This window comes from Sciurus vulgaris (assembly GCF_902686455.1).
Source record: "Sciurus vulgaris genome assembly, chromosome: 1".
NCBI lineage: Eukaryota > Metazoa > Chordata > Mammalia > Rodentia > Sciuridae > Sciurus > Sciurus vulgaris.
In genome coordinates, this window is record NC_136461.1 from 122,897,562 (window position 1) to 122,915,941 (window position 18,380).

The window sequence follows — 18,380 nt, forward strand, 5'->3', positions numbered from 1 at the left end:
GAACCCCATCAGCGCCCTTACCGACGGAGACTACCAGGCGTCCCTGGCTCTCCTTCCACCCTTAGGGCGTCCCCCAGGGCTGCAACCTGTGGCCCCCCAGGCACGTCTGCCGGCCACTGTTCGGCCACTCTCACGAGTCACCGAACGGCTGCCACCGAAACCGAAAGCGCGCTCACAGAACCAGACCAACTAACAAAACACAAGACAAAGACAGACAACTTCGGGGTACCCCTTCTTACCTCCAAGGTCGACTCCGCGGATGAGGGGGGGCCATCTTATCCCAGGCGAGCCCCCAAATGTAAGGCCCCCAAAAAGGAAACCCCAACTCTGTCCCATGGATGGACGGCAACCCCAATCAACCGCAGGAGGCGTCACTTGATGCAAACCGCAAGAGGTGTTTATTCCAGCGCGCTGGGACCCAACTCGAGGAGTCGAGTCCCTACCAGAAAATCTTGTAGGTTTATAAAGGCAGAAGCCACACATCGGGAGGGGTCACACATGAAAGGGGGAAAAGGGGGAACAAAGCTGCCAGAAAATTTCAAAGGGGGTCTGGGTATGCTGACAACATGTTTCACAATGTTTTACAACAGGCTGTAGATTCTGGTCAATAGTTTCTGGTAATCCTACTGTTTGAGCACTATCTGGCTATCAGGCTCAATTTACTCTTTTACTCTCTGTTTGGGAACAGAGAACAGCTTTAAGGGCTTTGTTCCCATTACTGGGAGGGAAACCTTAGGGAGTTGAGATAAAACAGACAGCTTAAAAAAATGTCCATTCTTTCACTTACACAGACTTTCTTAGCACTTACTTAGACCCTTATGTATTTCATCATATAAACACTTTCTTATCCAGAAAGATTTTGTTCTACACTAAATATAGTTCCATTTCTAGAGCCTTTTATTTTCTCTTTCCTATCTGTTGACCCCTTTTTGTTCACATTCTGAAACAACTTTTACGAAATTTCTGAATTTAGATAAATTACTCCATTTTAACAAGATAAAATACTTTGTTGTTTATAGTACTGTAACTGAAACACAGTGAGAGGGGAGATGGTAACTCTAAATCCAAATCTAAGAGCTCCTTGGAGCTTTGCAGAACTGGAGGGGGAGCAGGGGGAAGTGGTAAGGGAGCAGATGGAACGCTCACCCTCCAGTTTTTGGGGTTTTACCTGTTAGGGCATAACTCTTAAAAACCTTGTTTTTAGCAATGACACAAAGCAATTTTAAACCCTTTTAAATTTGCCAACCTATGAAAACACCAATAATGTTTAAGTATGTTACTCCATGGAATTTAAGGACTTAAGAATACTTAATGTTATTTAACAATTAGCATTTTAACTTTGCAAATTAATCAGATGTCGCTAACAAACACATTTGAGTAGTCCCATACATGTTAAATTTAATTTACTTATTTTGAAAAAAACAAGGTATCAGACAAGTGTCCTGAACAGTTTTTGCCGTCTCTTTCCTGTTGAAGAAAAGTCCTGGAAACAATTGATATTAGACATTGTTTAACATCAACATTTCATTAGTTTGACCACCTAGAGACTTGAGAGTTATTTCTAAAGACATTGCACTTTTATTAGTTTACCCAATTTAAATTGAACCCTTTTAATCACGTGAATAAAAGTATTTGGATCCATTTTTAAAGTTTTAATATTATGCACACTTATTATCTATGTCAATTTTGTCGGCTACATACATAGACAATACAACCTTAAACAATAACATATACACATAACACAAAAGCAAAGGCCTTGTAATGTTTATCTCCATTGAATGTAACAGATGTTTAAAAATAACTCTAGAGTTGGATAAAAATAGAACTGATCAAAAAAATCATTAACCTAGGTACCTAGGATCAAAATTATGAGCTCAAAAATACAGCATTAAAGAAAAACAAAACAAAACAAGAATCCTAGAAAATGAGTTAGTTCTGTGTAGCAGCCCAGGAGTTTAAACCGGACACCTTTCTTTTTTTCTGTCTCAGGTCACACCCCCCCCCCCACCTCCTGCTGAGACTGCTGCAGTTTGCATTCCAATGCAGGCTTCTGCAAGGCCAGGCAGGGGGAATTGCCTAGGACTTTTTAACCCTTTTTTTCCTGGTTGAGAAATCAGGTTAGATTTGAATGCAGAAAATCATGAAACATTATTTCCCACTACTTTTGAGGAATGGGGGGCTGCTAACTGCCATGGGTACTCCAAGGGTACAGAGGGGGAGGGGCAGATGGCAGGAGGCCTTTGTTATTATTAGTGTCTGTCTCCTCCTCCTCAGAAGTTACAATGTTTGAAGTGAAGGCCTCAGGGGTCATTTTCTTGTCTTTTGGTTTCACCTTAAGCCTGCTCTGCAAGCTGGGAGCTGCTGAGCTCTCTGCCTAGGGGGATTGGAGTAAACAAATCTCTCAGGTACAAGGAGAAGGACTGTAAAGTAGTCTGCAATGAGTATCCCTAAGCCTAAGATAGGGGACCTGAGGGAGGACAAAGGGAGCCTATCTTCCGACAAACGAAGAGGTTTTAGGATCTGATATATTTTGGTGCTTCGAGGGGAATTTCTGTGAGTCATTACGTCACAGCCATGTGTCCTGCACTGTGTCTCCGGTAAAAATTTCCACAGAAGGAGACCTGGGGTGGGGCATGTAACTGAAGCCAGCTCTTGTGCCTTTTCTTGAAGGGTCTCATGGGAGGGGTTGAGTTTAAATGCCTCCCTCTTGCAGCTTAAAGAGAACACAGTGAAAACATCTAAGCACAAGAACAGTAAGAGAGAGACTCTAGATAGACTAGTGACGGCTAACCTGGGCATTTCCATACTAATTGTCCCAGGTCTTAATCCTACAGTTTAAACTCCTATGTCTGACTGGCAAGGGAAGGGGAGCATCCAGGGAGTGGATGTGCAGGAGTGTTGTGTAGCCCATTTTACCCTCCAAAAATGAAGAGACAGAAAGCTGCACCTCAAACAGATGTGGGATGCACGGAGAGAGAAGCTTACCTCGCTCAGCATAGATCTTGGTGAAGATTGGCTACTCCGCGGAGCAGACTGTAGCAAATTCACCCTCCTTTAGGTGGTCCACACCAAAGTTCCATCCTCTGGTGCAGACCTCTGAGAAGTGACTCAGGAGGAAAGTCTTAGGAGTCACCTGAGCCTGTCCCATAATAATGAGGCTAAAAGGACCAAGCAGACCGAAGAGAACAAAGGAGGCAATACACGCAGTAAAACAAATTTTCACAGGACTCTCCAACATCCACCAGCCAGTCAACCACACCAATCTCACAGGCGCAATGCCCTTCTCATTCACACTACCAGAATCAGACTTAAGGATCCTTATCAAACAGCCACCCAAACAGCGTCCACTGGGGACGTCGGAGCAACTCCTGATCGTCAGGGATGTCTCCCACGACTTTCGACAGTGGAACCTCCAGGGTCTCTCGCAACCCTTTCCTTCTACCATACGAGAATTTTCACCCAAACTCTAACCAGGACTTACGTCCTGCCAGGAGGTGGCCAATCCTCCTTCCATGGCAAATTTCCTTAGAAACCTTGGTACCGTGGGCTGTTTGTCTCTCCTGGGCCTGAGCCAGACCAGTCTATCCTGGACGAGCCCCCAAATGTTAGGGTCCAATATTGACTGGTCCCCGATATCGACTGATCCCCAGAGAATCAAAGTACACACACGGTAATGCAAGACACACAACAAGGTTTTATTGCAAGCTCAAGCCTGGACCACAACCAGCCTCTCAGACCATTGCAATGGCTGAGTAAGGAGCGGCCCCGAGGGGCGAGAAAGCCCTCTGTTTAAGAGATTTCCAAGCATTCACACACAAAGACCTGTAACGTTATTGGTTAACATTTGAACAGCTAAACATTAGTCCTCCTCTGGTTGGGTCCTGCCAATCTATTTGATTCTCATTGGGTCCCGCCAGAACTGAATGGTCCTAGAGGAAGAAGGGAGGAGGGAAGGGGTGAACTATGCAGGAGGTGAGTCGGGGTTAGGCCCTCCTGTCCTTGATAGATAAGGTTTCTAGGCAGCTGCACATTCCTCAGACAAATATCTCTTAACAACATCCATAAGCACGGGGGCCCAGCAGTCCTATCTGTGCTGTATTAGCTCTTGAGGGTGCAGTCACAACTGCCTGCGTCCTGGTGATTAAGACAGGTAGCTGCACAGATATCTCCCTATTCTCAACACCAGTACCCCAGCAGAGCAGATTCCTGCTTGGAGGTGTGAACCAACTGGGAAAATAAAAAGTCTGAAAATAATCAATAAGGAACAGAAGACAACAGAACAGAAAATAGTTTTAAAAGCAGGGTGCCTGGTGGGTCTTCCATCCCTGTTAGTAACTGGAACTGAACAAGGAAAAAGGTCCAAATTCTTTTTTTTTAAGGGGAAATACATAAAAAGATTTCAAGGAGTCAGGTTTTATGAGGAAAACAAGATAAAGATGGGGAAAACTGCCAGGCACGGTAGTGCATGCCTGTAATCCCAGTGGCTTGGGAGGCTGAGGCAGGAGGATGTCAGTTCAAAGTCAGCCTTAGCAAATTTGTGAGATCCTAAGCAACTCAGTGAGACCTTATCTCTAAAAAAATACAAAATAGGGCTGGGGATTTGGCTCAGTGTTTGAGTGCCCCTGAGTTCAATCCTGGGTACTGCCCCCCTAAAGAAACAATAATTAACAAGTGAGTTACAAATACAACAGAACACATGGAATGCAGCCTTTGAATTGCCTCTTTAAAAATCCCCCTATTCAAAAAAAAAAAAAAAAAAAAAATCCCCCTATTCTTGCTGATGGGCAGAATCACAGCCTTTGGGACAGAGGTCCCCATGTTTCTCCTTTGCTAGCAAAGCAATAAAACTTCTTTTTCCTTTTTCTCAAAACCATATCCTCATAATTGGAATGGCATCCAGAATAAGGACCAATCTTGGTAACAGAACCTCACCAAGTTGCTGAGGTTGACCTTGAACTTGCAGATCTTCCTGTTTCAGATTCTGGAGTCTCTGGGATTACAGGCATGCAACTCCTTTTGCTATTACCAAGAAAAATCCTATTTATTTCTGTGTCATTTCTATCACTAAAATTGAGTTATTGAGTATTATGGGACTTCTTTTTGCCTGTGGTACAAAACAATAAAATTGTAGGCTCTAACCTTAAAAATGCAAATTTTTGTTCGTGGTGCTGGGGATTGAACCCAGGGCCCCATGCTTGCAGGACAAGCACCTTACCAACTGAGCTATATCCCCAGCCCCAAGTTTCCTTTAATTAATGAAAGAAGTCTCAGAAAGAGATATCTCATCTCCCTTCAGTTAACAGAGGGAACATTATCCTTTTGTATCATAAATCTGGTTCAAGAATCCAATTTGATAATAGGTAAACTTCCACTAGTTTATAAGACTTAGATAAGTATATCAATCTTGTTTTCTTGGTCAGTATGACTCAGTGGTAGAACATCTTCTCAAGGTCCTGGGTTCAGTCCCCAGCACCAAAAATAAATATAGACACTTTTGTTATTATTTATAATTGTTTACTAACTTGTTCTATTAATATCATTGTATCCTTGGAAGTAAAATTTGACCAAGCAGAACTTCTTGGTAGAACTTCTTTAAGAATTGCCATGTCTTAAGAAAATTACTTTAAAAACAAACCTATGATTTTATTTAATTATGTTATTTCAAAATTTGCCTATGCCAGAGGTTATGGTGCATTCCTGTAATCCCAGCAACTTGGGAGGCTGAGGCAGGGGGATCACAAATTCAAGGCCAGCCTCAGCAACTTCACAAGACCCAAAGCAACTTAGAGAGGCCCTAAGCAACTTAAAAAAAAAAAAAAAAAAAAAAAAAAAAAAAAGTCTAAGGATATGGCTCAGTAGTTAAGTATCCCTGAATTCAATCCCTGGTTAAAAAAAGAAATAAATGAATAAATTGTTGCCTGGGTAATGATGTTATAACTAATATCTCTATATTACTACACAAAACAGATACTTGTAAGATCTTCTGTCAAATTAGAAGTAGGTCATTAACATTAATTTTCTCAGTTACACATGTTAGGGGAAAGAAGTCAGTGGTTCTGTTAGATATCCTACTTAAAAAAGGAAATTGAGAGACTTATTTCAGCTAATTAACAAGTTACATCAACAAATCTATGGGGAACTCAGAGTTAGAGATGGTACCCTGTGCTGGAAGTCTCAAATAAAGCAGCAAAGAAAGGGAAGATAAACCTTCACCTTGAGCCCCAGCAAGAACCTGCCCACCAGGAGTTGGCCTATCACCTCAGCTACTTGGGAGGCTGAGGCAGGAGAATCACAAGTTCAAGGCCAGCCCTAGCTCCTTAGTGAGACCCTATTCCAAAATAAAATTAAAAAGGGTGTGTGTGGTGGGGTGGGTATGTGGCTTAGTGGTAGAGTGCCCCTATGTTCAATTCCCAGAACCGCTAAAAACAAAAACACACAAATAAACCAGACTCTGACTACCTCTGTGACATCCCAGTTCAGAATAACTCTAAAGTTACAAACCTGTAAAACCATCACAAACAGAATTAAAAAAAAAAATACATTTTAAAAAGATCGTCTATGACCCAAGAACTTCAAGCAGTTTTGGTTTTCAGTGGAAAGAGCCCAGGACTCTATCCTCCATAAAGCTTCTTAATTTTCTTTTTTACTGCCAATAGTCACGCAAGAAGGAATAACTCAGGGCACTGTCTTACAGGAATATGGAATATGAGACCCATGTGGTAGTGAGATGAGATTCCCATACATCTAGGGACTAAGGGTAAATGTTGGCTTGTTTTAGGAACTGGGAGTCACTCTGGAGCACAGACTATAGGGTGAGAGGTCTGGTGTGTGGGAGAACTGAAATCATCTTCGTCATGCTTTCTGGATCTGTATTCTGTAATTTTAACTGTGAGTGAAATTGGTACATGTAAAGAATAACTTCATGTGTTGCAATACATTTTTGAATCTTAGGAATGAGATGAATGATATCTCTACAGACTCTATAGCTCTTCACTAAGCCATGAAAGTACTCAATAGCCACAGTATTGCTATAGACAATAAAAGGATAATAAAAGAACGTGTGTGTGTGTGTGTGTGTGTGTGTGTTTGTACTGGGGATTGAACCCAGAAGCACTTTACCACTGAGCTATATTCCCAGACCTTTTTATTTTTTTATTTTGAGACAGGGTCTCACTAAGTTGCTGAGGCCAGCCTCAAACTTGTGATTCAAGTCATTGGGAGTAGAAGTATGCATCTCAATGCCTGGCTTAAACACTTTATGTCACCTGTAATGGTGGCTTACACCTATGATCCCAGTGACTCAGGAGGATGAGGCCAGTTCAAGGCCAATTTAGACAACTTAGCATGAACCTTTCTCAAAGTAAAATGGAAAAAACTGGGGATATAGTTCAGTGGTAGAGCACCCCTGGAGATTCATTCTCCAGTACCCCAAACAAACAAACAACAAAACCACTTTGTGTTAACAAATTTGACAAATAGGCAAATTCTGTGATAGCTGTCACAAACTATTCAAGTTCATTTATGAAGTGCGAAAATAAAAGTATTAACCTAAACTTCTTAGGATTGAGGAATTTCTGAAATAAAAGGATTTTTAGAGTCATTGTCAGTGTTAGCCAAAAAAAGAACCTGCCCTGAGTCCTGGAACAAGTTCCTATAATTACCAGCATCAGGGCAAAGTAGCAGTTGGAAAATGTCTGCCAGACCAGAAATCAGAGCATTTATTTTATAAGGAAAATTTGGGAAGGAAGACTTAAGTTGTTTACCTACATTGGCTATAGATTAGAGTGTATGTTAATCAGCTTATTGTTACTGTGACCAAAGTACCTGACATAAACCATTTAAAAGTGGAAAGATTCATTTTGGTGTATAGTTTCAGAAGTTTCACTCCAGGTTGGCTAGCTCCATTGCTCTGGGCCTGAAGTGAGGCAGAAACATCATGACAGAAAGGCTTGATGGAGGAAAGTGCTCAGTTCATAGAAGCTGCATAGCAGAGCAGAAAAGAGAGAGAAAGAGAGAAAGAGAGAGAGAGAGAGAGAGAGAGAGAGAGAAAGAAACAGCATAGAACAAGATATCAGGACAAGACAGTTCCAAGGGCACTGGCCCCGAGGACCCACTTACTTCTACTAGGTCCCACCTCCTACACTTTCCACCACTTCCTAAAGTTCAAATTGTAAATCCCTTAATGAATTAATCCACTGATGAGGTCAGAGCCACCAATCAGTTCCCTAGTGCCCCACATCTGAACACTGCTGTCTTTTGGGATCCATTTTGAGTTGAGTTTTGTGCAGGGTGAGAGATAGGGGTTTAGTTTCAATCTGCTGCATATGTATTTCCAGTTTTTCCAGCATCATTTGTTGAACAGGCTATCTTTTCTCCATTGCATATTTTTGGCACCTTTGTCTAGTATGAGAAAACTGTATTTATGTGGGTTTGTCTCTATATCCTCTATTCTGTACCATTGATCTACCTGTCTATTTTGGTGCCAATACCATGCCTTTTTTTTTAACTATTGTTCTGTAGTATAGTTGAAGTTCTGGTATTGTGACACCCCTGCTTCACTCTTTCTGCTAAGGATTGCTTTAGCTATTCTGGATCTCTTATTCTTCCAAATGAATTTCATGATTGCTTGCTCTATTTCTATGAGGTGCATCATTGGGATTTTAATTGGAGTTGCATTGAATTTGTATAGCACTTTTGGTGTAGTACAGCCATTTTGACAATATTAATTCTGCCTATCCAAGAAGATGGGAGATCTTGAAAATAGAAGCCACTACTTGAGAGAAAATATTTGCAAAACACATCAAATGACAAGCAGGTATCTGGAATTTTAAAAAGACAACTCTGACAACTCAATAATAAGAAACAATCCAATTATTAAAAGTCCAAAGATTTGAATTGATAGTACATCAGAATATATAAAGTTAGTAAATGAATACATGAAATAATGAACATCATTAGTCATTAGAGAAATGCAAATTAAAACCATGTTGAGATGCCAGGATACACTCATTGGAATAGCTAAAAGTAGAAAGACTATCCATACCAAAGACTGTTGAACTATCTAGCAACTAGAATTCTTATGCACTGCTGATGGGATTGTAAAATGCTTTAACATAATAGACTGAATCTTAGTCTCCATAAATACACAGCCATTCCAATTTTTTTAACCTAGTGAATTACACTTCTTCTAAATAGTTCATTCATCGGGGTCAAATGGAGCTAAATTTCCCAGTGGTTTAGTGAGGATTATGAAGATCTTCAAGAAAGATCTTCAGAGGCCTTGCCCTCTGCATTGAGAGTGGGATCCCACAAGAACTGATGCAGATGGTATAGGGTACCTAGATGATGCCTCTATCTAGGTAAGGCCTAATGGGAAGGGCAGTAAAGGAGAAGGGGTAGCCTGAGAAAGAAAATATTTTCACGATTTTAAGGAAGTCCCTGAGGTCTATGTGCTATGGGACTGTTAGGGTCCATCTAAACACATTTGGCTTACTGAATTTTTATTAGGACTGGTTAGATTTTTCTTCCTGTTTGAGGCTTCTGGGTCTTTCACACATCAGCTGCCAGGCTTACTGCCTCACTGCCTTTCACCACACCCATATTCAACCACTTCTGAACTCCCTGGGGCCACTTGCACAAAAACATATGCTTCTCAGATAATGGAAAATTTATTCTAAATACTTATTTTAGATTGAGGAAGATCTACTCTCTCATACCCACGTTGCTTTTGTGTCTGCTCTGATCTGTGGCTTTTGCACAACTGATTGGTCGTGCTGTCCCTCCTTTTGACTTTAAGTGAGACTGCCTGTCCCTATTTCTGATGGTTTATCTCATTTCTGAATAACCTATGGGGCCCTAGTGCATGTTATGAGCTGGCATGGGGAAGAATGTAGTCCTATGAAAAGAGGAGTGGGCTCTGCCATTGAGAAGGTCTCAAACAGCAAACATTTGTAGGCAGGGATGATGATTCCCATATATGGCCACCTAGAGCCAAAGAGGGATGCTGTAACCTTCATATTGCCCTTATTCTGGAGTCTTAAGTTTCTCAAGCTATCAGATGTCTCCTGTCTCTAATTTCCTCAGGATCAGTGGCTTGAGCTTTGGCTATGAGCCTGAGCCTTGGGCTTATTTCTGGGGCCTCTGGAAATTGATTTTCTTTTTTCCTTTGCTCTTTCCCAGGGGACTCTTCCTTGCCTTAATCAGATTTCCACTGAGACTGAACAGCCTATGTTGTACTGCAGGAACAGAGAACTGAGACATGAGTCTAGAAAAATTTGTGTACCAATTTGTTTGGGCTTTGAATGGGTCAGAGCCTACTAAGAATTAATCTGATACCTGCCTTGGTGCCATTACCAATCATTTTTCCTCTCTCTTGCTACTTGTAATCACTAGAAACACGTAAGGTTTGGAGAAGGTTGAAACAGGGCACTTGAATTCATATCATTGATTTCCTAATGATTTTCTTCAAGCAATTTTCCACTCTCTATTCTCAGTTGTTTTACCAGTGAAATAAATGATTATTATATTGACTTTTCCCAGAGTGTACATGAAGGCCATTTGATTAACAGATAATTACATGTTTTTTAAAAGGTCTCTGAACTTTTTGGAGGAATGTTAAACAATTGAGCATGCTATCATTTTATCCACAATCTTTTTTCTATTTTTATTTTTATTTTATTTATTTATTTTATTGTAAACAAATGGAGTAAAACTTGTTTCTCTGGTTGTACATGAAGTAGAGGTGTACCATTTGTGTAATCATACATTTACATAGAGTAATGATTTATCCACAATCTTAAGAATACAAATGGATACCAGAAATAACCTGGCCAAATACTAATGATAAAAGTCAATCACAAACTTGACAACAGGTGCATGGAGATGAGACTGTTAGATTTACTTCCTTTTTTCTAATTCGAGAAGTTTCATATTGAAGAAAATCAGTGTGTTCAGGTTGTAGGAGACCTAAATGCAGTCACCATGAAGCTGGGCTGTGTCCCCATGGCCTGGGTCCTCTATATTCCCTCTGCTCTACTCTGGGCAGCTAATTTGCTGGTGGGTAAGTAAAATGTTTGAATGTTGGTAGGAGAATGGAGATATGCCTGACTTTGGGAAAAGACCCAAAACAAATTAACATAAGAAACATGGACCAACTTTGGCCCTCCAAAGAATTGGTTAAGTGGGATAAGAAGCCTGGCTATAAGAGAGTTTGGTGTGGGCTGGGGGTATAGCTCAGGGGGCAGAACATTTGCCTAGAAAATGTGCCAGGTCTTGGGTTCAATCCCCAGTACGAGAGAGAGAGAGAGAGACAGAGAGAGAGAGGGAGTTTGGTGTATAGGACTGAATGGTTCTTTATGAATATAAAAATCTTCAGGTCTTTTCCTTATGACTACAATGTCTTCTCTAGATACAATTTCAACTCTTTTCTGATACAATTTTCTTTAAAGAATAGTCTGCACTTGGCTATCTCTGCTTCTTCACTTCTCACTCACTTTTCAATGCTTGTAGTTTGGTTTCCACAAGAATCAGTTTTGCATAGGGCACAAAAATCTCCATCCATATCAAATATATCATTGTACACTTTTCCATTCTTATCCTGATGGACTTCTCTGTTGCACTGAGTACCGTTGATCACTTATTCTTTCTTGCATTCCTTACATCCCTGACTTCCAAGTCACCATTTTCTCCTTGTACTTCATGTACTTCTTTCGGGCCCTCTGGAACTTTTCTTTTCTTTCCCTTACACATGAATGTTCCTTTAGTTACATCCTTGCCTCTCCAATCTTCTTTCTTTATGAAATCTCCTTCATGAGCTTGTCTGCATAACTTTTTCCATAATAACTGTATATTTAAGAGTTCCAAATCAGATCTTCCAACACTAATCATGCTTTTGATTTTCACATTCAAATATCAATCTTCATACAAGACACACTTAGTTATGTGTCCCAGAGGTAGCTAGAGATGAATGCATCTGTCCTCCTGACCCCCACTTCTTCTAACTCATTGTTTCACTCTTTCTGACTTCAGTTAATGGCCAGCATTCACTTTGATCTCCAAGCCTGAAATCCAAGAGACAACCTGGAACTCTTCCTTCTTTGCTTCTGTTTATCTGATCAATCATCAAATTTGACAAATGTTACCTCCTAAGCTGTTCTTAGAGTCAGTTCCTTCCCTGAAACATTACTAATTCTGTCCTAGGACAAGCCCTCATTATATATAACATGAGCTATTATAATAACTTCCTAACTAATCTTGTCTCACTCAGCCTTGTGTCCTTCAATTCTACACCCTGCAGCCACAGAGGCTTCTAAAATTAAAATCCGTCAGCCTAAACTTCTTATCATGGCACATGAAGTCCACCCAAAACTGGCACATGTTCAGACTCTTCAGCCTCTACAGTCACCCTCTAAGTCTCACAACTTACGCTCTGATAAATCCCTCTTGACATATTTATACATGCACACCCAGACTCTTTACTGTCTCCAGGGTTTTTCTTAGCAGATACTGCTGTCTTTGCCTGAAATGAACTCGTTCAATGGCCCTCTGGTCGGCTCCACCTTTACAAACTTCTAGATATCCTGAAGGACAGTCTTGGTCACATTTTCTCCAAGAAGCTTTTCTTGAGTCCTCCTTTCTGTCCTGATGGCTGCCTGGACTCTTTCTTATTACTCTCTTCCTCTTGCTAAAATAATCTTTTCATATCCCTGTGTCTCCCACTGTACTAAGAGCTATTTGTGGGGCAGAGATAATACTCTTTTTGTTTTTGTTTTGTGACAAGAATTTCAGACTTGAGATCAAGCTCTTCTTCTAGTTAGTAGCTAGCTCTACATCACTTTGAAAAAGCCCCTTTTTATACCTCTGAATTCAGTTTTCTAATTTCTAAAGTGAGAATGATAATACTTGTTGCCACGTAAGATTTACTGAGTGAAAATGCCTGGTAACCCAACAAGATTTTTTTTTTTAAATGGATAAAAGGAGAGAAGCCTGAGTTCAGTGGAGTGACAGGGGAGGAACTGAAAAGAGGTAGCAGAGTAGTGAAGGGTGTTGAGGAGGATGTGAAGAAAACTCCTAGTACTGATATGGTGAGAACAGGGAAATAGAGAGGAGCCTTGATAAGGGAGTTACAAAATCAAAGAAGAATCTTGGGTCTTTGGGAGTGGAAAAGAACAAAGACAAAAGGGACAGCAAAGGATGGAGTAAAGAAGTGAGCATGTATGAGTGGCCACATGGCAGGAAGAGGGGGAGTGAGACTAAGAAAGACAAGAAGTCTCAGAGTTGGAAGAAATAGCATTTACCTTGTGTGGGTCAATCATGGAAGTAAGAGATAGGTCAAGGAAATGTGGTGAGAAATCTATAACTCTTAAGTTTCAACCTGGAGGCAAAGAATTGTCCCAGTTACCAGTATTGTCTGGCAATAGGGGATCAAGGTGGAGGGGAGGAGAGAGAAAGGACTCTACCATTGCTAGGGAAAGTTTAAGAGGCATAGATTATTAAAGTAGAGATGACTGAACAAATGAAGTCCTGAGCAAGGTGGGAAGAGAGACATTGCTAGGTACTGAAAACTCTTTCATAGGTAGCATATCTAGGTTGAAGAGCCAAGTGTATTTTGAGAAGATGGTAATATGGATGAAAGTCCCCAGGGGAAGTCTGAGGACTGAATTAGACCATGTCTGCACAGTGAAGTAAAAAGAACACTAAGTTTGAACTCAGACACGCCTGACTTTCTTGCTCTATTCTTTACTCTCTTTTAAAACTCAGGGTGTATTAATTTGCTTTTCAAAACTTGTTTTTTGAAAAATTTATAAAATGGAGATGAAGTCACATATCTGGAAAGTCTGTGACAAGTAAATAAAATAATAAACAAAATTGCCAGTGATGAGTGGCAAATGGTAAATACCCAGTGAGTGTCAGAATCTGATGTTCATCTTTCCCTCTTGTCCTGTGCCTGCCTGCTCTGGGATCATGGTTGTCTTTGGTCTCTGATTTCCTGCACCAACAGGTAGATGCCAGGCCGGTGGGTTCACCGTCCTTTCATTCTCTCCCTTCCCTCTTCCCCATGCCACAGTCCATTCACTGAGAGCACGTGGATACCAGGGAACCAAGGTCAAAACCATTCATCCAAGAGACCCCCATGAGAATTTCTTGGAAAAAAGATTTTGGTATTTTCCTATTCTCATTCTGAAAAGGATGATTGCCCCAGGAGAGAGGAGGAACTCTAGTGGAGGGCAATTTCCAGTTCCCTCTCTCTAAGTTGCCATCAATTTTTGGTTCTCCCTGGGACATACCCTTTTCAGCTGCCAGTTTTGAGACTCTGCGGTGTGAAGGACCTATCAGCACTGAGGAGAGTGACTGCCACATGGATGATGACTTGAATGACCCAAGGGAAAGTGACTTCCAGGTCAAAGGCTACACTTTCAGTGAACCCTTCCATCTGATCGTGTCCTATGGTGAGGTCCTGGGAAGGCCTGACCAATATCCCAAACCCCTTCTTTTAGTTCCACAGCCCACTCACAGAAAAGTGACCCACTCAGGAAACTGGCCATAGGTTGAGGATTCATCTTCAGAAACCAGGAGATTCTCAGTTCTAGGCCTTAGAGAAGTTGTCTCACACTAAATCTATCATGGAGGTAAGAGATAGGTCAAGGTGATGTGGTGAGAACTCCATAACTGGAAGTTTCAAACTGGAGGCAAAAATATGTTCCACAGTTACCAGTACAGTCTGGGAGTAGGGGGTCCCAGGGACGGAGAAAAGGGTCTCCCATTGCTAGGACAATTTGGCAGAAGCATTACAGGAGGGTATTAAGGGGTGAGAATTTATATGAATGGGCCCTCAAAGAAAGTTTAGGGAGTCTGTTGTGAGCAACACTGGGGATATTCTCAAGTGAGATAGTGGGTGACACTCAGTTCTTCTTCTGGGCCAGACTGGTTGATCCTCCAAGGTCCAGCTGCACCCATATTTGAAGGAGATCCACTGGTTCTGCGCTGCCGGGCCTGGCAAGACTGGCCACTGACTCAGATCACCTTCTACCGAGATGGTTCAGCCCTGGGTCCCCCTGGACCAAACAGGGAATTCTCCATTGCTGTGGTGCAAGAGGCAGACAGCGGGCATTACCATTGCAGTGCCATCTTTAGAAGTCCTGGTCCAGGGAGCCCAGAAACAGCATCTACTGTGGCTATCACAGTCCAAGGTAAGAGCCAGAGGTAGCATTGCTGTGGCAAAATCAAGTGTGAAGGGACGGGGAGCCCAAAATAGTTTTTCTTTGGTGTGGAGGTGGAAACATCATTAAAGCCTTGAGGAACAGGTTGCTGGCAAATGCCCAATTTAAGTTTCAGGAGGGTCAATATTGCAGCATTGCCTTTTAAAATCATCAACCCTACCCAGAGTTCAGTGTTTCCTACCACCCAGATCTATGCTTTCTGGTATTTGTAGATCGGGTGTCTGGACTGTTGTCCCATTAGCCCATCTCTGGATCTTTTCTAGTTTTGTCTAGTTGAAGAGAGAGTGAGAGAACTCGAAAAGGTCAAATGGGACTGGGTGTAGTGACACACCCCTGTAATCCCAGGTACTCATAAGGTATAAATGCATTCAACTATCATGTAAAACTAAATAGAGCAAAAAATAAATAAAGAGGCTGAGACAAGAGGATCACAAGTTTGAGGCCAACCAGGGCAATTTAGCAAGACCCAGACTCAAAATAAAATTTTAAGAAGCTCTGGGATATAGTTCAGTGGTAGAGAGAGCACTTGTCTAGTTATAGGCTCTGGTTTCAATCACCAGTACTGCAAAAACAAAACAAAAGTTCAAGTGGAAGGCTGGGGTTGTATCTCAGTGGTGAAACACTTGCCTCACATGTGTGAGGCACTGGGTTCAGTCCTCAAATAAATAAAGTCAAATTAATAAAATAAAGGTATTGTGTCCATCTACAACTGAAAATATTTTTTAAAAAAGTTCAAGTGAAATCTTTCTAAAAATGCCCATTTTTGATGGAAAAGGAGAAAAGGACTTATGATCTGGTTGCTTTGCCCCTCATGGTTCTACTTGAATATAGAATGACTGAGTTCTTTCTTGCCTACCTTTCCCTCAGAACTGTTTACAGCCCCAGTTCTCAGAGCCTCACCCTCAGCTGAACCCCAAGAGGGAAGCCCCGTGACTCTGAGCTGTCAGACAAAGCTGCCCCTGCAGAGGTCAGCCACCCATCTCCTCTTCTCCTTTTACAAGGATGGAAGGACAATGCGCAGCAGGGACCTCTCCTCAGAATTTCAGGTCCCTACAGCCTCAGTAGAGCACTCTGGGTTCTACTGGTGTGAGGCAACCACTGAAGATGGACAAGTTTGGAAACAGAGTCCCCAGCTAGAGATCAGGGTGCAGGGTAAGTGTGTATGGGTCTCTTTGGTTTGTATGTGAAAACAGGGAAATGAGTACAGGATGACTGGATCCATGGGCTGGTGTTCAGTGTAGGAAGGTGAAGAAGGGACAAAGAAGAGATGGGAACAATAAACCAGAGTACCTGATAATGGAAGAAAGCACAAATGGAGAACTTCTCCCTCAAACCACGGTGCCAACTGCACCAAACTAGGACCTGTGTGCACTGCCCCATAGAACTTATGTTCCTTATATCATCTCTGGGCATTTATAGGAATATAATCTCTAGAATGAGGATACCATTTACAATGAGGGATAAAGTCCAGGTTAAAATCTGGGAGCTACCATTAAGAAAACTGCACTTGACCTGAAATACATTCAGAGGAGTTGTTCAGTGAGATGAAGAAGCTTGAAGCCATGTGAGATGAAAAATAATAGAAGGAACTGGTGATACTCATCCAAAAGAGAAGGTGGCTTAGGGGACCCACATAGATGTACTTGAAAACCTAAACAGCTGGACCAAGAATGAAGACTTAGACTAATGTCATACATAATAAAGAGATTGCTTAGGATTGTTTACCATACCCATGCTTCAGGGAATTAGATTCTGCCTTAAATAAGGAAACATTGGTTAATAGTCTATCTAATGATTAGGCCTCATTGCTAAAGATGTTTGGACACAGATAGCCAATCTTTAGATTAAAATTTGGATTAGGAGGGATACTAGAGTCCTCAAATGCCTGTTGTCACTGAGATTTCTGATAACCATTTCAGAGAGTGAAAAAAGACTACTATGATAATAGGTCTAGTTTTAATTCTTGTATGTGCCTTCTGCCCTATAATTCAGGTCCCTCCAGATCTGCCACATCTCCCACCTTGAATCCAGCTTCTCAGAAACCAGCTGCTCCAGAAACTACTTCTACCGAGCCCCCTGGGTCTCCACCTCCACTATCTACCCCTTCTTCTGAGCATCCAGGCTTCTCCTCTCCAGATCCCCACCTGCATCACCAAATGAGCATTCTTCTCAAACTCATGCAGGATGTAAGAGCTCTCCTTGGTCACCTGGTCATAGAGCTGAGGGACTTGTCTGGCCACCTGAAGCCTAAGACCACAAAGTTTCCTGTCAAATGAAAGTGCACTATTCATTCATGATATGGCTCACCCACCCCCAATAAATCCAACTTCTTCTACTTTAGTCTTTCTGTTCTGCACACATGCATAAATAGTTTTATGAATTGTCCCCAGTGTCTTATAAGAACAATGCAGTTAGGGGCATATAAATACATTTATATGAAGCAATAAGTGAAGTTTAGCTATAATTGTTTATTCTCTTACAACATGACACCATCATTGTGTTCTCTCTGGGTCAGGAATTTCTTTCTCTTCTCCAGACCAGAATCTGGTGACTTGCAGAGAAAGAACGGAAGTGGGTTTTATACAGCAATTTCAAAGGGGGCAATTTTGTTCCCTTGACATTTTGGTCCTCACTCAGGGCAAAAGTAAGGTGTATGCTACTGGCATCTAGTACAGAGAAGTCAAGATGCTGCTAACCATCCTATAATGCACAGGATTTTCTCTCCCTCCCAACAAAAGATTATCTGTCCCAAACTGCCAACAGTGCCAAAGTTGACAAACCTCAGCCTAATGATAGTCAGATGTTAGACTCGGGAGTGAGACTTTCCCCCTTCTAATTACCCTCCCCTCCCAATCTCCTAAAACAAGTATTAATTACATGCTACTGTTTAGTTGGTGCTATGGTCTGAATGCTTATTTGCCCCCAAATTTATATGTTGAAATCCTAATCCCTAAGGAGATAGTATTGGGATAAGGGACCACTGGGAGATGATTAGGTAATGAGGACAGAACCCTTGCAATTGGGACTAAATCCTTCATAAAAGAGACCCTACAGAACTAGCTTGCCCTTTTGCCACATGAGGACACATCAAAAAGTGCTGTTTATGATCAGAAAGTGAACCCTTACCAGATGCTATCTGTTTTCTTGCCTTAAGCTTGGACT

General features: G+C 41.6%; 1 protein-coding gene across 3 annotated transcripts in view; it reads left to right on the plus strand.

Moving 5' to 3' along the window:
* FCRLA (Fc receptor like A) overlaps positions 1–18,380 on the plus strand; it is a 38,283-nt gene extending 19,903 nt beyond the window's left edge. The window contains exons 1-5 of one of the 3 annotated variants that reach the window (XM_079106178.1): positions 10,937–11,059; positions 14,295–14,447; positions 14,922–15,188; positions 16,086–16,370; positions 17,211–18,380. In XM_079106178.1, the coding sequence (XP_078962304.1) occupies positions 10,981–11,059; positions 14,295–14,447; positions 14,922–15,188; positions 16,086–16,370; positions 17,211–17,494 (1,068 nt within the window). In that variant the 5' untranslated portion in view covers positions 10,937–10,980 and the 3' untranslated portion in view covers positions 17,495–18,380. Of the gene's footprint in view, positions 1–10,936; positions 11,060–14,294; positions 14,448–14,921; positions 15,189–16,085; positions 16,371–17,210 lie in introns of those variants that run through there. The other 2 variants (XM_079106176.1, XM_079106177.1) reach the window with 2 other exon arrangements.